Source organism: Halichoerus grypus, chromosome 4 (genome assembly GCF_964656455.1).
Source record: "Halichoerus grypus chromosome 4, mHalGry1.hap1.1, whole genome shotgun sequence".
Classification (NCBI taxonomy): Eukaryota; Metazoa; Chordata; class Mammalia; order Carnivora; family Phocidae; genus Halichoerus; species Halichoerus grypus.
The window spans coordinates 185,041,403-185,068,721 of record NC_135715.1 but is presented as its reverse complement, the minus strand read 5'-3'; the positions used below and the strand labels follow the sequence as shown (position 1 = coordinate 185,068,721).

At 38.1% G+C, this 27,319-nt stretch overlaps 1 protein-coding gene across 10 annotated transcripts in view; it reads right to left on the bottom strand.

Moving 5' to 3' along the window:
- The window catches only part of SP100 (SP100 nuclear antigen), a 95,974-nt gene that overhangs the window by 30,463 nt on the left and 38,192 nt on the right, over positions 1-27,319 (bottom strand). For 5 of the 10 annotated variants that reach the window (XM_078071443.1, XM_078071437.1, XM_078071438.1 and 2 more), the window contains exons 7-17: positions 25,909-25,992; positions 22,919-23,065; positions 22,107-22,187; positions 20,501-20,584; positions 19,598-19,651; positions 19,086-19,178; positions 17,673-17,726; positions 17,280-17,336; positions 16,948-17,031; positions 13,117-13,233; positions 12,110-12,163 (exon numbers count right to left, since the gene is read on the bottom strand). In XM_078071443.1, the coding sequence (XP_077927569.1) occupies positions 12,110-12,163; positions 13,117-13,233; positions 16,948-17,031; positions 17,280-17,336; positions 17,673-17,726; positions 19,086-19,178; positions 19,598-19,651; positions 20,501-20,584; positions 22,107-22,187; positions 22,919-23,065; positions 25,909-25,992 (909 nt within the window). Of the gene's footprint in view, positions 1-10,728; positions 10,900-12,109; positions 12,164-13,116; positions 13,234-16,537; positions 17,032-17,279; positions 17,337-17,672; positions 17,727-19,085; positions 19,179-19,597; positions 19,652-20,500; positions 20,585-22,106; positions 22,188-22,918; positions 23,066-25,908; positions 25,993-27,319 lie in introns of those variants that run through there. The other 5 variants (XR_013447404.1, XM_078071441.1, XM_078071439.1 and 2 more) reach the window with 5 other exon arrangements.

The following is a 27,319-nucleotide window of genomic DNA, read 5'->3' as shown; positions in this document are numbered from 1 at the left end:
CCAAATGTAACCACTGGAACAGAAATGCAAACCTTCCTATCAGAAGTACACACATGCACATAAATGCATAGAAGACAGAATGCAGAGTGTCGACATTTTCAATATCCAAGACCCCAGAATATATAATATATAATATGTAATATGTAATATATAATATATAATATGTAATATGTAATATGTAATATGTAATATGTAATATATAATATATAAAATTAGTATGACAGAAAGAAGACTGCATTTTGGTCCTATCAGTAAAAGTAAATGGATGTAATTCACTTATTTAAATAAAGAATTTGAGATTGAATTACAGAGTAAACTCCAACTTTTTTTAGATTTATTTATTTATTTGTCAGAGAGAGAGAGAGTGAGCACAAGCAGGGTGAGCGGCAGGCAGAGCGAGAGGGAGAAGCAGGCTCCCCGCCAAGCAGAGAGCCCAATGCAGGGCGCGATGTGGGGCTTGATCCCAGCACCCTGGGATCATGACCCGAGCCGAAGGCAGATGCCCAACCAACTGAGCCACCAGGAGCCCCTAAACTCAAAATTTTAATCGTATACAGAAGACTCATGGAAAAAGATATTTTACAAATGTTGAAAATAAATGTATAGGCAAAAGTATATTCAGCATACATCAACAAAAAGAAACCAGGGAGTCATGGTCTGAATATTAAAGGAGATGTAATTCAGGCCAAAAAGTTTTAAGCCAGTAGTAATTACGGGAGATACAATGAAAATTAGGTAGCAACTACTCCTAGTAGCAACTTTATTTTTACCTCTCTCAGTCCATGAGAGGTCAAGTGCACAAAAGGAGGAGGCCCAATTAATACATTTAACAAGGTTGATATGATTAATTCATATTCAACTCCATGTCCAAAAAATAGAGGATGTACCTTTCTTCCCACTTGGGGCCAAGAGGAAATATAAATCCGAATTACAGACTATCTAGCAAATAACAATAATGAAAATATTTCCTATGAGAACCTGTGCATTATCTAATTTAAGAAAACACTAACTTTAGAAAGAATGAAAAAAAAATACATGCATATGGTCCGTCTTCATTATTCATGGATTCCATATCTGTGAACTCACCCACTTGCTAAAAGTTATCTTTAACCCCCAAATCAAAACTTGTGGCAATTTCATGGCCATTCGTAGACATGGGCAGAGCAGTGGATCATTCAAGTCACTGATGACACATTTATTTAGTGCTTTTGTTGGTGATTTTGTTGTTTAAAATGGTAGTAGTGCTGATGTGCTATCTCATGTTCCAAAAAGGTTGTGATGTCCCTTGTGGAGAAAATCTGTGTGTTAGATAAGCTTTATTCATGTGTTCTAGTGGTGTTGGCTATGAGTTCAAACATCTATGAATTAATGTATATATTAAACAAGGTATCTTTAAATAGAAGCACTCACAAAAATACAGATGTATGTATTGATTAGTATGTTGTGGCCACAGGTTCACAGGAACAGAACCCTGTATTTCCTCTAGAAGCAATGGTTCAAAATTAGCAAATTCTGTGTTTGGGGTGACTTTATAGAATGTATCTACTCCGAATAATGAAAATTAGCCTTATATGTACATCTATGTGGATATGTATATATGAGTACAGAAGCAATGTGGTTTCAGAATACATCCACTTTTTTTCATTGTTTTTTATTTCAAATATTGTACTTTTCTCTTTTTTTCTCAAATATTGTACTTTTCATTCTCAGAATTTATATTTGGCCCTTTTTTTTTATAATTCCTATTTCTTTGTTGGTATTTGCTGCTTGGTGAGAAATCATTTTCTTACTTCTTTACACATGGCTTTATTAAACATGTTTTAAGTAGCTGATTTAAAGTCTTTGTCTAGTAATTCCCGTGTCTGATCTTCCTCAGGTACAGTTTCTAGGTTTCCTGAGTATGGAGCCATACTTCGTTGCTTTTTTTGCATGTCCAGTAATTTTTTCTTAAAAACCTAACATCTTAAATAATATATGATAACTCTGGAGATCAGATATCCTCCTTTTCCCAGTTTGTTGTCATTGCCGTTGGTTATTATTCCTGTTGGTTTTGTTGTTTATTTAGTGCTATTTTTCTGAACTAATTCTGTTAAGTCGTTGTATTTTGCCATGTGGTCCCTGAAGTGTCAGCTCAGTTTAGTGGTCAGCTAATGACTGGAAAGAGATTTCCCTAAATAGCTGGAACTGGTAAGTCTCCCAGTATTTGTCAAGGGGCTATAAAAGCTTGTGTTGATGCATGCCTTTAATGCACAGCTAGGCAGTTTACAATTCCACCTTAGCTGTCACTTCCTGCTTGCACAGAGCCTCCTGGTTAGCCAGAGGTGAGAGGTGAGGGCTTTCTTAGGTCTTTCTTGAGCCTGTGCCCAGCCCTGGGTATACGCACTTCCCTAGACCTGTGTGTGGCCTTCCAGATGGCCAGGAATATTGGGGACTTTTATATATACATATATATGTATTTATATTTATATACTATATATAACATATTACATACTTATATGTATAAAACTATATATATTATACTACAGTGTTATATACAAAATACTATATATTTATTTATGTATAATATATAAACTGTATATGTGTATATTTATATGTATAAAATAGTTTTATAACTTTACATATTATTTATATATATTTATGTATTATATAAATATAATATTTTTACAGTTTATATATATTTACATATTATATATTATATAATTTATAGAGATGTTTTGTATATTATATTTAATTATATGTAATTGTCATATTCTGCATATATTTTATTTATAATTTATAAGTTTTATGTATTTGCACATATGACACATTCATATTTATATATTATATATTCTATTTATCTGTATAAATATATTTCTGTGTTATATATTTTTATATTATATATATTTGTATATAATTTAAATTATGTATTTATAAATAAATAAAACATATAAAATATACACTTACATACATGTTGGTGTGTTATATGTGTGTTTTCAGAATCTGCCGATTTCTGAATACCTGCACTGCTACCAGCTTAGTCCAGGCCAGCAACACCCTTGCCTAGGTCATTACAACAGCCTCCTTACTGACCTCTCATCCCACCCTCCTAAAGTCTATTCTCCATGTGACTTACAGAGCAATCCTTTAAAAACTTAACTGAGATTATATCGTTCCCTAGCTCAAAAGTCTCCAGTGTCTTTTCCTCTTACTGAGACAAGAATCCAAAGTTTTTTATCATGGCCTATGAGGTCTACATGACCTTAAAAACCACTTTCCACTCACCCCTCATTGCCTCACCAGCCAGTAGTAGTCCCCTTCCCATTCCTTGAAAGATCCCACGTGTCTTGCCTCAGCCTTTGCCCTGAGGTCTTCTCAGCCTCAGCACCATGGATTATTCCTACACCTCATTTGACATCTACTTATGTTTCAGCTTGCCAGTGAGGTTCTCACTGGCCACCCCATATAAGACGGCATGTTTCTGTTCGTGCTAGGTTGTTGCTCAGTAAGCATCTTTGCTGCAAGCATTTTCAGTACAAACATTTTGCTGCCTAACTAAATGGCCATAAGGCAATTTTGCCATGAAAGATAAAATCATGAAAAATAAAAGAAGGATATTCGTTAAAAAGGACATAATGAAACATGAAAAATGAATAACAAAATTCAAAGGACATTGTCGGGCAATTAAAAAACATTTGAATACATTCAAAATGTATAGTGCAGATTCATGGCAATACTGCACAAGTAACTGATTTTATTTTGTGGATTATACCCAAGCACTTGTCTTCAAAGTCTTTTGCTCATAGTATTATACATTTTATTTTTGCTTGTTGATTTATCTCCTTGTTCAGCATTACATTTTTTTCTTTTTTCACTAAAATTTCTTCCATCATTAAGAGAGGTATCAGTTTCCAAATACTGGGATGCGTATCTGTAACTGAGCTTTGTATTGCATTGTGAAAGCTTTCTACACTGTTGTATATTCTCAGCATATTGTTACATGTCCATTGACGGATATTCCAAAATTCTGTGGGAAATGTAGGCTCAAAGTGTACCACAGTACAGATCATTATGAAGGCTACAATTTTATATAATAGAAAAATATGAGTTCTGAGTCAATGAAGAAATGAAACCAAAATGTCAACCAGTTATTTTTAAACTTTTTATGGCAAAATTGCCTTACAGCCAATTAGTTATGTGGAAAAAAAATGTTTGTAACAAAAATATCTACAGCAAAGATGCTTACAGTGAGAATACCAGACGGTTTCTGTCACTCTATGCCTCCATTACTCTTTGTTTTCTCCTCACTTGAGCTGAGGTGAGGGGAAAAGCATTTGATATAGTGTCAATATCAAGTGCCAAGGTGCTGAGGCAGAAAATTATTTAGTTTGTTCAAGAAGGCCAGAATGGTGTGTGAAGAAAAGGATGGTAAGAAATAAGTCAAGCCGAGAAAGTCAATTATCATATGGTTTCACTTATTTGTGGAACATAAGGAATATCATGGAGGACATTAGGAGAAGGAAGGGAAAAATGAAGGGGGGCGGGGAATCGGAGGGAGAGATGAACCATGGGAGACTATGGTCTCTGAGAAACAAACAGCGTTTTAGAGGGGAGGGGGCAGGGGGGATTGGTTAGCCCGGTGATGGGTATTAAGGAGGGCACGTACTGCATGGAGCACTGGGTGTTACACGAAACAATGGATCATGGATCATCACATCAAAAACTAATGATGTATTGTATGGTGACTAACATAACATAATAAAATTAAAAAAAAAAAAAGAAATGAGATTTTAACAAACCGTAAGAGACTCTTAATCTCAGGAAACAAACTGAGGGTTGCTGGAGTGGAGGGGGGTGGGAGGGATGGGGTGGGTGGGTGATGGACACTGGGGAGGGTATCTACTATGATGAGTGCTGTGAATTGTGTAAGACTGATGAATCACAGACCTGTACCCCTGAAATAAATAATACATTGTATGTTAATAAAAAAAGAAATGAGATTTTTAAGAGGTAATCAGAGGCATCTACAATATTATATATTTATTTGTGTATTGTCTATATTACCCCTGCCAGAATGTAAGTTCAATTAGATTTTTTTCACTTCTTTACCCCTATTGGGCAGCTTTGGCAATAGATGATTGTTGAATAAATGAATGAAGAATATAAAAAGAAAACAGAATAAATAAGTAGTGAGATATATCATGTTCATGAATTGGAAGACTCACTATTTTAGAAATGTCAGTTTTTTTCCGAATTTATCCTAAGCAATTTCAATAAAAATTCAATAGGATTTTCAAGGGAACTCGACAAGATGCTACCAAAATTTATATGAAAGAGAAAATGTCCAAAATAGCTAAGATAATTTTGAAAAAGAAACAAATTGGAAGAAACTTGCTCGACCAGATATCAAGATATCATAAAGTTATACTACTAGAATGTGCTATGTATTGATACAGAATTACATAGAGCAATGGATCAGACTAGAAAGCCCCCTAACAAAACCATATAGACATACGGTAGCGTGAGGCGTGCCCTATGTGACATTATATTGGGGTAATTGGAGAAGCGGGGACAATTGGTTATCCATGTTGAAAAAAAATCAATTCCAAAAGGATTAAAGATCTAAATGAGAAAAGAAATAAGAGTGTCTTAGCCTGGTATACCCAAAAGCAGATTTTGAGATAAGGGTTGTGTTTAGGAAGTTTACTTGTGAAACTGTGTCCAGGATCTGGAGTGGGGAACTGGGAAGAGGCAAAGAGTAGGAGAGAAAGCCAATTGGGATGGTTGCCACTGTGGTTAACTGGGTCCTGATCCTGGTGGGGATCCTTTGAAGAGCTATTTTAAAAAAATTGTTCATCTTAGAAATGGAAGAGAGAGCATTTATTCACTGGATCCTGTCCTTCACTGGTTAAGATGTTCAGTAAAATAGGAAAGGTATGAAAAGGTAACCTGAAAGGTAGCCTCAGGTTATGTCAAGATTTCTTAAAACAAGATTGAAAAGTGCAATCATAAAGGAAAATATAGACAAATTAGATTACACAAAGATTATATCTTCTGTGCATAAAAAACAGGTCAAAGGATAATGTGAAAGAGGCTAGAGGGGATATTTCAGAAATGGGGATCAGGGAAGGCCTCTCTATGAGGAGGAGATATCTGAGCTAGGGGGAAAGCATTTTATTAGTGTCAACAGAAAGTGCAAATGTCCTGAGGCAGAAACTTACTCAGTTTGTTCACAGGAGCCAGAGTAGCATGTGAGAGCAAGAATGGTAAGGGATGGGATTTAAGAGGCGATCAAGGGCAGCTTGTGTAATGCTTTTCTAGGTTCAATTGGAAACCCTTGAAAGGGTGTAAGCAACTGGGTGGCAGGCTGTTGAGTGAAGAATGAATTATAGGTGGCAAGAATGGAAGCAGAGTGACTGGTTAGGAGGACTCTGCAGTATTCCATATGCAAGATGATAGGGCTTGAACTGGGGAAGTGGCAAGGCAGATAAAGAAAGGAGAAATTTGATACATAGTTTGAAACCTGATGATGAGTCAGTATGGGGAGTGGTTAGGAAAAGGGAAGAATCAAGCATACCTCTTACATTTTTAGTTCAAGCAGCTGAGTAGATATAGTGCCATTTACTGAGATAAGGATGACTGGTTGTGAGTGACAGGTTTGGGACTGGAATAAAGAAATCTGACATGTCAAATTTGACACACCTATTAGAGCGCAAGTGGAAGTTTGGAGTAAGAGTTTGGGTTTATGACTTGATAGCTCAAGAGAGGGATTAGAGGAGGGGAAATATAATTGGCAATCATTAACATATTGAAGGAGTTTACAGCTACCAGACTAGATGAAATCCCTAGGGAAAGAGTATAGTTAGAGATGAGGAAAGCATTCAGGTCCAAACCCTGGGCATTCTAATATGTAGATATTAGGAAGTTAAGAAGGGACCACCACCAACAATACCACCGCTATCATCACTACCACTACCACCACCACCACCACCACCAAATCACCAGGAAGGAGCTATTAGTGCACCAGGAAGGAGTAAGTGGGAGGCTGTGGTATCCCAAAAGATTGAGTGCATTCATCCACATGGCCTGAAAGGGACCATATTCTCCTAGCTTACTCACCTGATCACACTGATGTCAAAGTCTGCCAGGTGTTAGGAGGTAAGAGGTAGCCAACAACCCTGTCAGAAAGGCCATGATCAGGTGATCACTGCAGGCCACCCTCAGACAAGCCACACCAGCTCCACCCTCTTGACTGGAGAAACCAGCTTGTCAGGGACAGATCCCTTCAGATCCCTTCAGGCCCAGGCTCCTGGGAAGAAGTCTGCCTCCCCTTCCATCACTGCTCTCCACACATGCTGCCTCCCCCTGCCTCTCCTGTGAGGCCAGGAGGTCCACCCAGCTATGGTTAATCTTTACAGTCCTCCTGGGAACATGCAGTCCAGAGGTAGCCTCACCTTCATAATGGGATCTACAGAGAACTCTCATTAACCAACAACATTGATTACAACATCACTATCCATAACAAAGAATCTACAATCAAAAATCACCAATCTTCAAAGAAAGGGACTAGGGGCGCCTGGGTGGCTCAGTCAGTTAAGCCTCTGACTCTTGATTTTGGCTCAGGTCATGATCTCAGGGTTGTGAGATCAAGCTCAGCGTGGAGCCTGCTTAAGAGTCTCTCTCTTCCTCTCTTTCTGCCCCTCCCCCAACTCATGCACTCATGCGCGCGTGCTCTCTCTCTCTCTCTCTCTCTCTCTAAAAAGAAACCCACACACCAACCTTGTAATTTGTACTTTTCTGACATTTCTTTATCCCTCCCTTTATTTTATTGTGTTTTTCTTTTTTTGCTTTAAGTACATATTTTGTACAATTATGTATGTGGATTCAATTTTTCACCAAGAGAATTAATTTATTAATTTAAATTATTCATCCAACATATTCTTGGATGCATCAATATGTAAAGGGTTAACTATTTCTAATGCAGAGTCTTTTCTCACCTGCCATGTAGCAGGAAGAAGGAATTCCTGTGATGCTAGTACATTTGACCTGGGGCAAAGACAGCTAAATAAGGAAAACACCCTAAATATTTGGGGTACTACACTGGCCTAACCTTGCAAAATTAGCCCTTCTCTGTTTCATCATCGTGGGGCTATACAGAGCCTCTCACCTTGCATTTAATACCCAAGATTTCTGTATTGTGGGGTTATGTCAATAAGCACAAATGTCACTGGGAACCAGTGTTGTGATTATACCTTGAGCCATGCTGCAAATGAGATCCTTGACTCTGCCTCTGGGTTAAACGTAGAGCTTAAAAAAGAAGGGGAGCTCTGGGTTCATCCCCTTAGTCTGTGGAAGTAGGGGTGACTGTGAATTGTCCTGTCATATCCTTCAGGCTGAGGTATGGGGACTTCATCTGCAGCCAACAAGGTTCTACCCAGTCTTAAGCATGAGCATGAGCTTGTCCAGTCTTTCAAGATCTTGACCTATCTACTGAAGTCTTCCATACCCCTGTTTGGGGGAACACTCATATTGCCCTTAAATCTGGCTCTTCCTTCCATTCTGCCAAATTTCTCATGCTACTCCAGTAAGTAATCATGGGCAGTTTTGAAGTCTGCATCTTCACCTAAAATGAGTACTTTGAAGGGAGGCTGAGTTTTGATGGTTGTCAGTATAGAGGTAGTCTGATTTACAAGGAAAGAGAAGTTGTGGAAGGGTTGGGAGGGTGCAGTGGGTAAACAAAGCAGTGACAAGGGACTATGATGAAACCCATTAGGATGAGGTCTGGTAAATGGAATGTGGATAAAGAAGGGTCGTCAGTATTTGGAGATAAAAGAAAAAAATATAGAACTGGTAATAATACTTAGCCTGTAAGTAATAATGTGTATATAATATTATTAAGATGTAGTCTTTTTAAAAAAGGTATCATTGGGGGCGCCTGGGTGGCTCAGTCGTTAAGCGTCTGCCTTCGCTTGGGCCATGATCCCAGAGTCCTGGGATCGAGCCCCGCATTGGGCTCCCTGCTCTGCGGGAAGCCTGCTTCTCCCTCTCCCACTCCCCCCTGCTTGTGTTCCCTCTCTCGCTGTGTCTCTCTCTGTCAAATAAATAAATAAAATCTTTAAAAAAAAAAAAAGGTATCATTGGAGTGCCTGGGTGGCTCAGTTGGTTAAGTGTCTGCCTTTGGCTCAGGTCATGATCCCAGGGATGGAACCCCGCCTTGGGCTCCCTGCTCAGCGGGAAGTCTGCTTCTCCCTCTGCCCCTCCCCCCACTTGTGTTCTCTCTCTCTCTCAAATAAATAAATAAAATCTTCAATAAAATAAATAAATAAAAACAAAAAAGGTATCATAAGCGCCATCACCTAAATACTGAACAAATCATTCACATTATGTATTTAGGTGAAGACAATAAAGGAAATCTGAAAATAAAAAACATGGGATCTCAAGCTGATTCAGATTTAAGAAATAGGTAGGAAGCTATAGGAGAAAAAAATCTCTATGTACTTATTTTGCTGTTTTTAGGTAAAATCCTTTTCAGGCCCTTCTCTATTTTCTGCCAACTATGTATTTCTGAACTCCATGGGCTTGCATTTCTTATATGGCTGTCTAATGAAATCCAGAAATCAGATTTGAAAATGTAAGTTTTTATAACTAACGAGGATGGGTGCTTGGGTGGCTCAGTTGGTTAAGTGTCTGCCTTCAGCTCAGGTCATGATCCCAAGGTCTTGGGGTGGAGCCCCGAGTCAGACTCCCTGTTCAGCGGGGAGTCTGCTTCTCCCTCTCCCTCTGCCTCTCCCCAGCTTGTGCTCTTTCTCGTACTCTCTCAAATAAATAAATAAAAATCTTTATATATGTAAAACTAACAAGGAATTACAGAAAGAGATGGAGGGAAAGTCCCTCTCAACCTATAGCTGTGGAAGGAGAAAGAACATTCTGTACCATAAACTAACATAAAGAATATGATTTGACAAAGCATTAAATTGAGAAATTTCATAAAAAGGTAAGTCTTACTCTCTTGTAAAATATGGAGATATGTCTCTTCGTAACCATTACCAATTTGTTCTTTTCTCTGTTAATAAAAATTTGTCCTTGGGAGAGTTAATTCGAATGGGCCTTGTAATACTCCCCCAAATTAAAAATTATTACCACTTTGCATGAAAACAGTTCCAAAGTAGCCTTAATTCTGATTGACTGTCTTGATAATTCCTGGGCCTGGCCATCATATTTTTTTAAATTTTATTTTAATTCCAATGTTATACCAGTTTCAGGTGTACAAAATAGTGATTCAACAATTCCATACGAGTTATCATATTTTAACTGATATCTGGATCCCTAAACTGTATAAATGCTTATAAGATTATATATTAAATTAGGAAAAAATCCTTGGCATTCTGAGCTCCTCACATGCAAGTGGGTAATAAAATGACCACAGATTTCCTATTTAAATAAAGATTTTGAGATAGTTGTCTCATTTAAATTCACTCCAGGTATTATGTAATAGAGAAAAAAAGATATTCATAGTAACAAACAAATTTGTACACCACATAAGACTTTTAAAAATGTGTAAGAAGATTCTTATTGGAAGAACATTAAATAAGATGTGAATAAGTGGGTAATAGTCTCTGTTCTCCCAAAATTAATCTGCATTTTTCAATGCATTTCTTTTTTTTTTTTCCCAAGTTTTCGTTTAAATTCTAGTTAGTTATCATATATGGTAAAACTGGTTTCAGGTATAGAATTTAGTGGCTCATCACTTACATATAACACCCAGTGTATTTCTAATCAGAGATTCCAGTCAATTTGGGAAGGAGGTGAGGGGGCGGATCTTCTTGAATTGATTCTAAAATTCTCCCCCAGTGAGTCATCAGGATGGTGCTACCTTTGAGCTCTCTCTTCTTTTCTGTAGCGTCTTTGATTGCAAAAGAAAATCTAGTATATAGACAGATAAAGGCACTGTGTGATTAAAGTGGCAGCTTCAATCACAATGTAGTAGAGTAGGGAATATTTTTGAAATTCCGACCTCACATAAAAGCAAAGAGGCAAAACCCACAGAATTATAGGTGTAAACATTAAAAATAATCAGGTACTTCAAACATTTGATTCTAGAATCAAATATGGGACAATATTTTTTTAAATCTTCAGCTAGAAATAGCTGTTATAAAAATGATGGGAAACCCAAGAGCCAGAGAGAGAAAAGTTGAAAATTTGACTACCTAAAAAATTATAATGTCTCTAGGACAAAAGAGTCCATTAACAAACATTAGAGGAAAGCAACAGGGGCGCCTGGGTGGCTCAGTCAGTTAAGCATCTGACTCTTGATTTCTGCTCAGGTCATGATCTCAGGGTGATAAGATCGAGCCCCCAGTAGGGCTCCATGCTCAGCAGGGAGTCTGCTTGGGATTCTCTCTCTCTCTCCCTCTCCCTCTGCCCCTGTCCCCACTCATGCTTTCTCTGTCTCTAAAATAAATAAATAATCTTAAATTTAAATAAGTAAATAAATAAATAAAATAAAAGGAAAGGAAAAGAAAGGAAAACAAATGGGACAACATATTAGCAACACATATGGTGAGGATTTAATGTATATATCAGATAAACTTTTCTATATTCATTCAGCAATGTAAGAAAAAGAAAAACACCACAACAGGAAACTTCACAGCACTCTATGACAAAGACTTCAATAAAGAGGAAAAATAAATGACCAATAACAAATGAAAAATCCTCAACCACCCTAAAAATTAAGACTTGTGCATGTGAAAGCACCAAATAAGACTTTTTATAGTTCAATTAAAATGTTAAATGTGTTTAGGGCTTAGGTATGATATATTAATTTTAAAAAGCAAGAAAAGGAAAAGTATGTATAAAATTACCATATGAAGATGTATAAAAATATATCTCAAACTGAGTTAATACATGCATAGAAAAATTCTGAGAAGACATACACCAATGCTTATAAGAAACATATTTTAAAATCAGAATAAAATACAACATGAAGATACAACCATTTTGGAAAAAAATAGTTACTTTAAAAGACATTCATTTTTTTGTCTTCTGAAAGGAATAAAAAACGATGATAAGCTTTAGCATTAAAAAACACTCCATTTGTAACATAAAAATCAAGCAAATTCTTATTCATTCTTACTTATTTTCTCATTGTGTTTTCCCGAAGTAGAATTGTTTCCAATATCCATGGTATCTAGAAAGTAACAGGTGGTGGTCATATAACTGTAATTTATAAATAAAAGTTATAAATCTTATGACAATTCACACTGTGGAAGGCTTGAGTTTATAATGACCTGAGTATCATTTCTCTGCCTTCCTTATAATGGAAATAGACAGGTACTGAATTGATATCTAAGGTCTTCCTTTATTTCTCTGGGACTTTGAAAATGCTCTTAATTTCTTAAGGACATCAGTTTCCTTGTTCATGAAAGAGGGATAGCAACTGTTATCCTGTTCAGGCTTTAAATTTGTTATGACAATTAAATAAGATCTTATTTACAAAAGCTAATGAGAAATCACTGTATTAGTCAACATACTGCAGTGTATCCTTCAAAACTGTATGCTGAATTTAAGAATAGTTATCTGGGGCCTTTGTTTCCTGACAGATAACAGGATCATTTGTCTTTTGAGGCTTTTCCAAAATTGTGACAAAGTGATGCTATTATCTACCAGCTGAAGAACATTTGGATTGCTTCATTCCATGGACAAGGGTGGATGTCATTATATAAATCCAATAGTTTAGTATTGACTCATTAATACAGTAAATGAGATACTGCCATTTTTACCAGTGTATTTCTACTAGATCATCCATGTAAATCCACAAGGTCCACCCTATTTAACATGACTTTAAAAGAATCTCTTGCCTCCCTGCCATTCCCAAAAGGCTCAGGTCAAGCAAATGCAGAGAATGGGACTCTGGCATGGATGTACCCCTTCCTTATCAAAGTGTGCTCAGAGTCAAGTGCAGCAGGAAACAAAAACAGACTCCTGACATCCTGCAGCCTAGTGCCGTGTGACCCTCCACTTCCATAACTGGCCATTCCATTGGTGAGCTGTCTGATGTCCTTGAACTCTGATCAACTACATACCCAGGGTCTGTGGTATCTGAAGAACCACCTCCACCCCAAGACCCTCCGGCAGCCTTACCCATCATGTCAGATGCTTGGCTACTCTCAGTCCTTGCTTGTTGGCCTCTTGAAATACCTTCTGAAAAACACATGACACAGGAACACTTTTCATTTCCAAGTCCTTGTGGCTCTGCTCCTAAATTGTGATTTGTAAAGAGTTTTCATTTGCATCTCCTCTCTTCCAGTGATCCTCCCTTCCCCCACCCCTCCACTAAAGGATGTCTCTACTTCAGAAATCTCTTTCTTTGATCCCCATTGTCTTTGTCCCTTCCTTTCAATCTATTTTTTCTCTTTTATCCTTTTCTCTTTGCCCCAAATTTGTATTTTTGTTCTTCTACTTTTTCTTTATATGCTTTTCCCATCCATCCTTTTACAACATTTTAAGCATACTCTTACATTTACTTTATGCACTATTATTCTTTCTAGAAATATTATTTATTATATTTATATATATGTATATATAGAATTCAATTATTAAAATAGATTTTGTGAATATTCTCTATAAATACTATAATAAAGAACTTTTGCCAGAAAATTTCCAAATGTTGGAATATAGGAATATTTCTCATGCACTCAAGAAGTTTCCTAAGCCTCTTTCAGGTGCCAAGTGCTGAGATGGATGCTGATAATAATTCAGACACAAGACTATTGAAGCATCGGTGCTTGTCAATCTTATGAGCTACCAGAGAATTGACACAGAAACAGATGACTGATTGAAATATGAAGAAGCATGTACAAAGGTCTAGGTTCAGTGAAAGCAAGTAACCACAAAGAGTTAAATATATTTGAGAATGAAGTGAAAGAATAAGAAGCATTGATGAGGATGGAGAAAGAGGCAAGAGCCCTGAGGTAAGTGGCTTTGGAGGCCACATGAAGGAGAACTGACTTAATCCTAAAGGAAGTTAAAGGACATGGGATGCAGTTTTGAAAGATCAATTTAGCTAAATCACTTAGAATATATTTGGTGGGAACAAGATTAGAAGGAGAACAGGACCTTGTAGATCTAGTTCAAGTGACAAGTGATATAGCTGTGGATTAGAGTGTCAGTACTGGGAATGGAGATGAAGGGACAGGTTGGAGATTTAAAAGGAAGAATTGATAGAGTTAGGTGATAGATGTGGTGTATCAATTGAGGAGACAATGGTGTCATGGGTGACTCTGAATTTCAACTTGAAAGAATGGGACAATTAATAGTGTGTTTTAGAAACAGGGAACACTGGAGGAGCAGACGTTGGTTTTAGGAAGATGATGTGCTCATTTTTGGAAGTGTCGAGTTTGAAGGTTTTGGAGGACACCTAAAGTGGTGAAGGCTAGGACACTCAGAACCTTGGACAGAGATCATTCTGCCATTTGGATGGATGAGCTTATCTGCTTAGAGGACAGGGCTGGGCTGGATATGTCTGCTTAGGAACTATTAAGTTGTGGATGGTGATTGAAACCATAGGAGTGGATGAGATGCCTGGGAGATGTCTCCTGTAATCTGGGTGAGTTATAGGGGACACTGATACCTGGGAACACCTTGCCCTGAAAACTCACTGCTACTGTGAACCAATCCCTTGCACCAACATTGCTTTTGTCTCCTGACCATTTCAGATCCCACAATTTCTCCATCTCGCCTCTCTTCCTTTTACACTCTGTCATTTTTCGCTCATCTTTTAACTCTTTTTCTGTATGGTTCTCTGTGTGCCTCCTCTTTTACCCTATATATGTACCTCATTCCATCTATTTTCCTATGCTTCTATCCCTGGATCTAGTTTTATTATTGAAGTAATCCTCTCTCTAATGTCACTTCCTTTTCCATTTTCTCTTTGCTTCTAGTCTGTTTCTCTTAATCTTATCTTGATTTTATGGCTCTTTTTACAATTACAATCTTTGTATTTATATTTTATCTATATTCAGCTTCATCTCACAGACTGCTACTGTCATTCATGACCAAATACCTACTCTTTTGACATTGACTACACTGTTGACCACTTTTACTTTTGCCAGTTCCCTATGGGCTTTTCTACATTGCAAGACTCAGTCAGTCATGGACTTTATTACCATGTTTCTGGTACAACTCCTGATAGGTATCTTGAAAATCATCACTCTTCCCCCATAAAACTCCCCAATCTGGTGATATTTGGGTTCCACGTCCACTTGAAAAAACTTGAAGTATACTCAGTCAGATGTCTTTCCATTTGGAGACCCCAGCCTATCTTTTCCATTCTTCTTCCTTACATTATCCATTCAGTGTCACCTCCCTCCATTCAGGAACACAGCTCTTCTTTCTCTTTTGGCTCCCTCAAACCTGTTGAAAGCAGTCCAAATCTGTGCACAAGCCTATGTATAGGAGTGTATGTGCATTTGTGTGTGCATGTACATGCTATGTTTTGGGGGAAGAGGTAAGGTAAAGAAAGAAGAGCCTTCCCTCTTTGTAGACAGGAAAACAAAGATAATTAATATCATAACTGGCTTCTCCATCAGATGCTTATAGGTTGGCATCTCTTCTGACTCTCTTCCTCTATTCATCTGAAGAGCTTTGAATTCACAGGGGGACACTGAAGAGAAATAAGGAAATGACAGACTATAGACAGTGACCACTTTGATGTGGTTAAGGTCATTTATATTTACTGTTCAGATGAGCTGAGAAAACACCCACTCCAATTACTACACCTTATATCCAACAAAGATGTGTTCTGTCACCTTTTCTATCTGGCCATACCTCATCCTCCTCCTTATTTCTCAGTTTTCTGGCCATTTCCCTGCCTTACACATTTCTATCTCCATCACTTGATTCTGTGAGCTTCTCTCCCTGATTTCCCTGATTTCTCTTGTCCTCTGTGTTGTTTTCTCTCTTTTCATCAGTGATATTCTTAATTTCTGTGCCTTTTTATTTCTCTATTCATCCTTTTTGGCTCTGCCCTTCTAGGTATTTTGTATACCTTATAGCTGGCACCACTCCTACCATCTTATTTTTCTTTATAATTTTCATTTTTATCTATTATCTATCTATCATCTATCATCTATCTATATGTCTATCTATCTAATATCTATCTATCTATCTATCTATCATCATCTATCTATCTATCTATCATCATCATCATCTATATAGTTGTTAAATAAGTTTTCTTGCATCAGGCACCGATACGTTCTGCTGATACTATATGTCAGGTGCCTTGTACCTCCTTTTTGGATTTTGATCACTGGATACAGCTCTTTTATTCCTGCCTGTTACATACAATAGTCATACTTTTTGACCTTTGGTCAAATTGGACAATTTGGTCAAATGTCTATTTCCTCATCCCAAAATGGACATAACAAAAATTAGCCTGCCTAAGTCTTGAGGATATTGTGATGACAAAGTAAGATCTTATTTGCCAAAGCACTTTAAAGTAACACAATATAATCAAATTACAGTGTGATGGACATCTGTCAAAAACTATACTAAAGTTTGAAAGTTGTTGATCTGAAGCTTTTATTTCTGTCTATAATTACATAGCAGGACCAGTCATCTTTTGAGGCTTTTACAATTACAAATGACATTGGTGTCAATCAATATATCATTATAGAAATCTAAGATCTTAGTAGGCATGACAGTAGGTATTAAAAAGATACCACCATTTGCTATTCATTTCTTCCACAACAGCAGTATATAATTACATACATTTTTTCAACAGGACTCCTCTTGTTAAACATGAATTTATAATAATTTCCTGTCTCCTCCTATTTTCTAAAATGATGAAAAGGAGTTCCCAGGATTAACTGGATACAGGTCTTCCAGGTGCTCAGAATAAAATGCATCAGGAAACAGTAGCTTTTAATTCCTGACATTCTGCAGGCCAAGGCTTGGCATCCTAATCTTCTTTACCTGACCCACTTCTTAGGACTGAGCCAGAAGATTCCTGAGGTTCTTCTGTATGACTTAATTCTGAAAAGTTACCACTGCTGATCCCTGCAGAAAGAAATAAAATTCCTTAGCAGTCTCAATCTGTGTCCTAGCAACCAATCCAGCACCAAATTCTTTAAAAGGAAAATTGGAAAAGGAAGCTCATGTAGGAGGAGCAGGAATATTCCTCCCACCAGGCTACCCTGGGGCTCCATCTGACCTGTTGGTCAGGGTTGCTCCAGGAACCACCCCCAGGGCTGGGCTGTGGGACAACTTTGCCCTGGAAGGCACTCCCTTTTGTCACCATGTCTTACCCTCATCACTTGTCTGAACATACTGCTTCTTCCAGTTCCTTTGCTTATCCAGGGAGTCTGTGGAAGCAACATTTTCAAGATGTCAGGGCCTCTATCAGCTGGGGCCCTCAACAATCATACAAAGCAGAACACCCCTCCACTCCAGGAGTTACTTTATCCTATTTAAGCAAATGAAGAATATACTTATATTGCACGTGTGCCATTCAACTTTTTGAGGCCTACATGTTGTATCAATTAGCCCAGCCCACCTAATTCAAAATGTATAATGTGAATCAATCAACTTGCCAACAAATTAATTTTTTTTTATTTCAGAGGATATAACAAAAATTTTTGAACGAAGTTTTTGTAGTAAAGAAAGATATTTGTTACATCAAGAGTTTTAATTGCCCTTACATCTTTTCCTCTTGCTTATCCCCCAAATAGATTTGTCTCCAATATCCGCAGGATCTAAAAAGTAAAGGAAAACACAACCAGTAATCTACAACTAAGAGTTGTAAATCTTATGACTACTCACATTGTAGACAGGATCTGGACTAGAAAGACACTATGATGATCATTTCTGTCTCTTCCCATCTAAACGAAAAAGATCACTACTAAATGGAGCAGAGAACCACAATCCTTTGGCCCCAACTGCAAAATCAAAGAAGTTTTGAAAATCCATATTTTTCCCATAGGTTTTCAGTTAACTACTTCGGTGGCGAATCTGGACTTGAGCTGTCATGAGTCCATGTAAAATCTTTATTTCTCACATTTGGTGTGAATTCACACTATTTGTTGCAGGAACATTAATATAGTATATTTGAGAATGGGATTCTGTTCCAGACCCTGTTGGATTTTTTTTAGTAATATATAGGATATAAACCATATTGTCTCTCTAACAGATTATTATTTTATGTCTGTCTTCAAAGGCTTTTTGTTTGTTTTTTAAAAATTTTATTTTTATTTACTTGACAGAGAGAGAGATAGCAAGAGCAGGAACACAAGCAGAGGGAGTGAGAGAGGGAGAAGCAGGCCTCCTGCCCAGCAGGGAGCCCGATGCGGGACTCGATCCCAGGACCCTGGGATCATGACCTGAGCCGAAGGCAGACGCTTAACGACTGAGCCACCCAGGCGCCCTTTAAAGGTTTTGAATAAAAGACTATGGATGTTTGCTAGGAGTCCAGGCTGTTTTGCGTCTTCTAGTAAATTTCCATATAAGATGTGTAAAAGATCCTTAAATGTTTATGTGCTAGAGTTTCCCCACCTGTGGAGTGGAGAGAGCAACAGTTATCTGGCTTATCTTTAAAGTTGTTAAAAACATAAAAAAGATATCTTGTTAGTGAAGATATTTTAAAATATCATTATGAAGGCCAATGTCATATTGGGGTCATCTGTCAAAAGCTATAAACTGAATTTGATGGTAATAACTAGAAGCTTTTCTTTCTTCAATAATCAGAGTCTATGATCAGAATCTTCTGATTTTTTAACAAGTTTGCAACAAAATCAAGCAACGGCAGATATCCATTTTCTCTGCTCTCTAGAAAATGGGAGTGGGCAGGGGTGGAAATCACTATGTAATTCAATACTTTGGGGTTAATAAATCTGAGTGCATGTAGTAAAAATGGCACTGCCATTCAACTAGCGCCATCTTGCTAAACCTGAATTTATAATGATTTCTCTTTTTGCATTTTTCAAAATGGCCAGATGTGAAAAATGCAGAGAATGGGATCCCAGGCCGTGGAGTGTGCTCCGAGTTAAATGCCCAGGAAACAAGAACTCTGAACTCAGATTCCTCGTGTCCGGGAGCCCAGTGATGGCAGTCCTTACCCTCCTCATCAGGATCACTTCTCAGTGCTGAGCTCGAGGCTCTCGGGGGCTCCTCTTCCTCACTGGACTCTGAAAAGTCATCAAATCTTTTCACTGCAGAAGAAGCAAGTGTCCCTTGAAAGTCTCAGTGTATGACAAAGGAACCAAGAGGTTAAAAAGCCCACAGCAAGAATATCCCCAGGACATCTTGGGAGTCTGGTATTGAAGAAGGCAGATTTCCCACTTGGCTGCTTCCTTGAACCCCACATGAAACAGGGTCCCACACCTCCCCCATCTAAAATTCCTTGGAATGTTTACTTGAGAAAAAAATTTAATTCTATTGTGTTTGAATGCTTGACTTCTTTGGATTTGTTTGTTACAACCATTAGCCTAACTAATACAAAAGTTAAAATACAAACCATCTTAAAACAAATTTATATTTTACTTTGAAGGATATAGCAAAGAATTAGAATGAATCTTTTGTAGAAAACGCTGTTCATTTGTAACCACGAAGAGTTTTTACTTGCCCTTACCTATTTTCCAAACTCTTTCTCTGAATGTAGGCGATTTTCTGAAATCCATGGAGTCTATAAAGTAAAAGGGAAGAAACAATTATTTGTATGCAATAATCTTACAAATTCTGTGACAATTCAATGGGCTTGCAGTCATAATAATACTTTGATGATCATTTTTCTCTCTTTCCTTCAACTGAATCCAGTTCTGGTGGCCTGGGGTATAATGCTGGGTTCCTGCTTGGCTCTCCTTTTCACTCTCTGTGTAAATTTGTAAATGATTCTTCAACATGGCTAGCCACAGTTGCCTTATCTATAAAGCTGGGATAACCTAGTTACCCTATCTCCCTGTTAAGGTTTTTTATGAAAACAAAATGAAGCTTTATTTACAAAAGCCCTTTAAAAAATTACAGTGTAAGCCAATGGTTTAAGTAAGTTGGGTTTGAGAATAGCTGATCAGAGGTCATTTTCCCATCAATAATTAAATAGCAGCACAAATTATTCTTTGAAGGTTTTCTAAGTTTGGGACTAATGACAATATTGTCAACAAACAGAGGTACACCATGCTTACTTTGTTGGATAGAATATAAAGCATATTGGTAGAGAATAAGTACATTATTTCAACTCTTTAGCATTAATACATGATAGTGTGTAGAAAAAAGTTTGTCATTTTACCAGCATATTTTTGCTACACTTTCTATATATCAATCAAATGGGCCCGTACAGTTAAATAACAATTTATAATGCCTTCCTGCCTCCTTCCACTTCCCAATAGGGCCAGAGAAATTAAATGCAGAAAACAGTCCTTAGAAGTAATAGAATCAAGGCACACAGAGCATGCTCAAAACAAGATTCATCAGGAAAACAGCTCTGCATTTAGACTCTGAGTATTGTCATGCAGGGTTGCAATCCTAATGTTCTTACCTAGTGTAATCTGAAGTCTTGAGCAGGTGGCTTCTTGGGACTCTCCTCTCTCACTTGACTCTAATGAGTCAAGGTTATTGGTCACTGCACAAAGGAAGAGGACTTTTTAGGGATCTCAGCGTGTGACCAAGAAACTGAAATATTAGCGGGAAATATCCTCATAAGAAAATCTAGAAAAATCTAGAAAACCCATGCAAATTGTGGTCTGCAACAGTGCCACCCTGGTCTGTCCTTCTAAGCCACCTGCCTTGAATGGTAGTCACACTCCATTCCCTGTCTCCAGAGGCAAGTGGCAACTTTGCTCTGACTGAACCTCACCTTCCCATACTCTCTCTCTTCTACTTCTTACCCCTTCCATTGTCACTTCACACTTCCTTCATCTCTGCTGTTTCTCACCTTGGAAGGGAGGAAATCTTGGAAATCTTGTGTTGACAACCGCAAGCCTCTTCTACTTCCCCTCCAACCCAGTGCGTTTGCAAGGCTGAGAAATAATCTCTTGTATCTGCATCCTAGACATATTTTGGGACTGCATTTTAGAGCAGTTTGCTACACTAAGACAAAAGTTAAAATGTGTACCCTTTAAAACTTGAAGCGAATTTACATTTTACTTTGATGGATCTAGTGAGCAATAAGAATAATGTATCATTTAAAATAATGTTCTTTGGTAACATCAGGACCAGGTAATATTTTTATTTGTTTTTAGGTCTTTTCCAAGTATGTTTCCCCAAATAGGCATGTTTCTAATACCCTCTGGGTCTAGAAAGCAGAAAGGGAAAACAAATCACCAATGTGTGCACAAAAGAGCTGCAAATCTTAGGACCACTCATGCTACCCATGAAATTGAGGAAACATAACATTTTGGTAATCATCTTTAGCTCTAATTTTATAAAGCAAAAATGCAGAATCCAGGATGCTAGTCTTGTCCCTTTAATTCTCCATGAGACTTTGTAGAAGACCTTGAAACATTGATATGATTGTGTTTTCTCTAGAAAACAAGGATAACAATGTCTGGGGTACTTAAGATTGTTATAAATTAAAAAGTAAGGTATTATTTGCAAAAGTCCTTGGAAAAATCATTATATATGCCATGACTTGCTGAAGAACTCTCAAAAACAATACTTTGGGTTTCAGAGTACTCTATCTGAATCTTTTTTTCTGCTAAAACTGGATAGCTGGATGAGTTGTCTTTTGACACAATTCAGTTTGTGCTCAGATGACAATATGACCTTCTAATAAAAGAATATTTAGCTTTCTGTTCCCTATAGAAATCACTATAAATCCAACACCATATAAGCATAGAAACTAACTAGTCTTAAAAACAAATTCATCATTTTGGTAGCCCCTTTCTGCTATATAATCAATATATGGGTGCTTGTATTGATAAATAGGACCTATCAATTAATAGGCCTCATCTTTAAAAAGTATATATATTAATGATTTTTTATCTCCCTGCATTTCCCAAAAAGGTCAAGTAAAATAAATGCAGAGAATCGAATTCCAGGATAAACTGAATCTATCATACAGAATAGGTGCAGAATAAGATGCATCAAACAGTAGTTCTTAATTCAGATTCTTGTAGCCAAAGCCTGCTTTCCCACTTCCTCACCAGGCCCGCTTTCCAGTGCTGACGTGGAGGTTTCTGGGAGCTCGTCTTCATCACTGGATTCCTCGGAGTCACTGCTGATCACTGCACAGAGGAGCAAAAGCCCTTTAGCTTCAGGGTGGGGCCAATGAGTCCACATAGCAGGCGACTCTGCAATAGGACCACTAGGAAGACCTAGAAGCTAAGTTAACTCAAGGCACCCTGGTCTATGCTTGAATGTGTGTGACCTGCAGGTTGCTCCAGTCCTAAACTAAAGGTGATGGAATTCATGCGCAGAGGGCAGCTTTGCCCACCCTGCCAACACTCTTCTCCCATCCTCATGTGACCTCCTACCTCTGCCCTCATGTGACCTCCAACCTCTGCCCTCATGTGACCTCCTACCCCCCTCCCCCCCACCGCCCTCAGGCTCCCTCTTATCTTTTATTCTCAGTTTACTTCACTTTCCTCTTGGCTTTGCCCATTTCCCCTACTTATGCCTCTCTTTCTGGCAGTGGTTTCTCTCAATACCTCTCTTTGTCTTCATGTGTTTCCTTCTTCATCCGCTGTCGTGAATATCTTGGCTCTCTGATGTTTTTTAGTTTTTCTTCAACTTCTACCCTCATACTTTCTTCTTTTGCTTTAGAAATAGTCTCCCATACATTAATACTTAAATCTACCATTTCCATCTTTTGGTATTTTTCTGATTACTGGGACTTTCTCTTGCTGAGCTCACTGCATATGATACTGGTTCCTCCCTCTTGCCTCCATCCAAGGCCAACTGGACTGCCTCGATGGACCCTGCCTGGAACATTACACACTCTTTCAGTCAGCCTTACCTATTATGTCAGATGCCTGGTTACAGTTAGTCCTCGCTTGGGCTTGCTGTTCAACTCTCGAGTTAAAAAATGGCTTTTCCTTCTTTATATCCACCAGATATACAGAACAGGAATTGACTTGGATTCCATGGTTGGGTAGCTCTGCTCCTGGATCAAATTGTAATGAATAAAGAATTTTCACTGGCCTCCCCCAAAGGGAGTAAACACCGTTCACTACTATTGATAAGTCCTTCTCCCTGTAAATCCACTGCAGGGGTGAAGCTCCGCCCCCACCCCTCTTCTTTCCTTCTGCTTAACTGTGTCCCTTCCTCTGTGGCTCTCTGGACTCTGGGTTTTGGGGGTTTTTTTTGTTTGTTTTTATTTTCTCTTCTCATCCTTTGGTGAATTATTTTTTGCTCTTTTGTTTTTAAAGATTTATTTATTTATTTTAGTGGGGGCAGAGGAAGAGAGAATCTCAGGCAAACTCTGCGCTGAGCATGGAGCCCAACATGGGGCCCTATCTCACGTCCCTGAGCCGAAACCAAGAGTTGGGCGCTTAACTGACTGAGCCATCCAGGAGCCCCACTTTTTGCTCTTTTAAAAATAAAAATTATATTTTCAGTATAATGTGCATAGATAAAGATGGGTAAATCATAAATTTTGAATCATCACAAAGTAAGCATATCTGGGAAACTGTCGCTGTGGTCAAGAAATAGATTACTTATACCCTGGAAGCCTCTTAGTGATGCCTCTTCCTAACTGTCTCCACCATGTAACTCAAGTTAACAACCTGCTCATCCTGATTTTTAATACCACTGATGATCAGTTTTGCCAATTCCAAAATATACATGTTTGTATAAATGGAATCATGTCCTCTCTTTCTTGTTTGCTCTTTCTTCATCTCTCTGTCATTTGGCAGGGGCGGGGGGAGGGGGGGTGCGTGAAATTTGGCTTCCTTTCTCAACATTATGTTTGTGAGAATCAGCTGTATTCATTTTCCTTTTTAACTGCTGTATAGTATTCCATTGTAGAAATAACCCATGAAAAATAAAACCATAAAAAATCCATTTGTGCTGTTTCAAGATTTTGGCTATTATGAATAATGCTGCTTTTCTATGTGTTTCTTTTCTTTTTTTGAACATAGTGTACATTTCTGTTGGTTTTGGCTGAGGAATGTAATTGCTGAGTCACAAGCTATGTGTATTTTCAACTTTGGGACTGTATTCCAAACTGTTTTCCAAAAGCATGTATAAAGGCAGAGATATAACTGAGAGAGCTTGACAATTCAAGTAAACAAACAGAATTTGGTATGGTGGGAATGTGGTGGAAGAGTGTATGAGGGGGAGATTATACAACTGTATGGGAGGTATCCTTCAATACTCCACACCAAGCTGTGTTGACCTCATTCTGAGGATCACAATAGGGTACTAGGTTTAAACAGGAAAGCCATATGAACTGGTTGGCATTTTTGCAATGGCCATTGAGCCGAAGTGTGGAGAATGGATCTGAGGGGAACAAGATAGGAGGGATGAGGCCAGCAGGAGAGTTCTTCTATTTTGAAGTGAGAAGTGATAGGAATCTGGATTAGAGTAAGCATCCTGGAAATGGAGAGAAATGGGCAGGTTGAACATATTTTAAAGTTGGAATTGACAGAAGCGGCAAATAAAGTAATGGTTGTTTTAATCCACTGAATTTGGGGACTGTTTGTTACACAGCAATAGATAACTAATATAGCTTCCAAATAGAGATGGCTTTCAGATCTTTGATTACAAGTCTTCAGGCACTTGAAGGAATGAATCTAGAAGACAGGTCTGGACCAGAGTTGTGTGTAGGAATCCATAGATCACAGATGGTGATTGAAGCCATGGAGACATGAGATGCCTGGGTGGAGGCCTATTTTTATCTGAGGGAGTGAAAGGGCCATTTTGGTCACTGTAGACACCTTAATGATGTCTTCTCAATGGTATTAGGAAGAGCCCTCTGTGCCTTCTTTCTCATGACCATCTCTTCAAATTGGACAATGTTTTCATTTATCTTCTCTCTTTATTTGGCCCACTCTCTACCAGTTTTTCCTTCATGGTCCCTTAACTCATCCTCTACTCATTCTCTTTAGGCCTCTGCCCAATTTTTCCTTTTACTGGTATTCATTTTCTTCTGGATATTTCTCTATTCATACTCTTTTTCTCAACATCCTTTATCACTATCCCCCAGGACCCAGTAGGGTCTAGGGTGAATCAGAAGAGGTGCCAAGGGACAAGAAGATACCACGGGTAAGATTTTCTTCCCATGTGTCCCAGGACCTCCCTGCCTCACCCTAGAACTGGCCCTGCTGTCCCCTAACTGATTTTTCAGTTTATCAATTCTCTGTTATGTTTCTTACTTTCTCCTACTTGATCTCTGTTTCTTAATTATTGATGTGACTTTCTGTATGCCTCTTCTGTATTGATTTTTGTCTTTCTATTCATTTTTCTCATCTCACGCATTCCAATCATCACCAAAGTCCTCCTCCTGTGCCACTGTCCCCCACTCCAAGTCCCTCCAGTTGCCACTTCTTTTCTAAAAGTCCTTCATCAGAGCTTCCGTACTTGCAAATCTGACCAGCAGCATCATGCATGGTTTCCATGTTTCTGTTACAATTTCTGAAAAGCAAGCTGCAACTTATTTCTTTTCACCAACTCCACAAAATGGTACTGTTTGGATTCCATGTCAATTTATCTAAAACCTATGTTGTTCATGTACTTTGTCATTTGGTGTTCTTTGGTTCACTTTTTAAATATTTTCTCTCCTTGCATTCTTTCCTTGGGGACATGCCCTTTATCAAAGAGCTCACCTCTCTTTCCCCCTTGCATCTCACATGACTTAGAAGCAGCCAGAGGCTGTGCACAAGGCTGTGGATCTTGGGCGTTGTTAGGGTAAGGGAGGTGGTTAGTATTGGAGAACAAAGGAAAGCTTTTGCTCTCATAGAAAAACAAAGATAGAATTAGAAAATTCGTAAGATAAGTAATAATTACTTTCTCCATCACAGGGCAATGGGCTGGGTGTGACTTCTCTTGTGTCTCCATTACTCACTTGGGTGGGTGCTTGTTCACAGGACTCTGAGGATTAAAAAAGACACAGCTGAGACCCGGCACAGCCCTCCCTGTTCTGCCTATTTGCATTTTGTTACACCTCACCTGACTTCTCTTTTCTTCTCATGTTTCTATTTATAGCTTGTCTGCATATATTGCCATCTTAACCTTCACCCCATGAAAATGTTGGTGCTTCAGTAACTCTGTGATCAGCTCTCCCTGACTTCTTTTGACTTTTCTTTCTGTCTCTCTTCCCTGATGGAGCCCTGTAACTTTTTACCCTTTGTCTCTTTGTTTGTCCTTCCTAACTTTTCTTTTTCTTTTTTTTTAACAAAAGAAAACGAAATTTAATAGGCATACATACAGAGAATCCATACAGACATGGAATTCCAAACACAATGAGGCAACATGAAGCTTATATGAGCTTAGGAGAGGGATTAGGGGCCTGAGGATACAGAGGGGAGAAAAGTCATTAGTAAGAAGGTCAAAGGAGATGTTTGGAAAAACATATAACATGGTTCTATTACACAGATAAGTTCCTTCTTAGGTAAAGGGAAGTTTCTACTAATACTTCTCTTCCTGATATAGGCTCTCCTTTCCAGTATATATTAAGGCAGTTATGGGGGAGGCAGAGTGCCTTTCCTGTATCTGTTGGGTTTTTATCTTAACTCGAAAAAATCTTTATGCTTAAATGGCACATTTTAAGGTGGTCTGCCCTGAGCCCCTACACTTGAATGTATACTGTGAAGTTTTCTTTTTATTTTTTCTTCAAATTTGGGTATCTTCAAACTTAATATCTAGTTTCTTCCCATCTGCTGAGGCCGTAGCAAACGATACTACTATAAGCATGTCCTGATTTTCTCTGCCTTTCCCCTTAGCCAGAAACCATCTTTTTTTTTCTTTAAATTTCTATAGCGTGTACCCATGTCTCTCATAGCCATATTTCTTATTTTGTTTTGTATTTTATTTGTTTGTGTACTCATTTAATTTTCTTAGCAGCTTTTGAAGATCTTAAAGTCAAAATCCATTTTCAGCCCCTGGCATTGCAACTTTTCTGTCAATAAGAGGTATTCCAACATTGAGAAAATGAAAAAGCACCAGAAACATATTTTATATATTTTCCATTACATGTAGGCAAATATTGCTCTTTCAGTTAAACAGTACAAATTAGCTTATCTATCATTTTTATCAGCAGGAAAATGGCAGAAGGTGGCAATTTCTGATCTCACCCAATACCAGCTTTTAATCCAGTAAAAAATAAGTAGGCTTGTGGAAGCTAGCACTTCTTAACTTTTCTTCCTCTAGGTCTCTCCCATCAATATATCAAGCTCCATTCCTGCCTCCTCTGAATCTG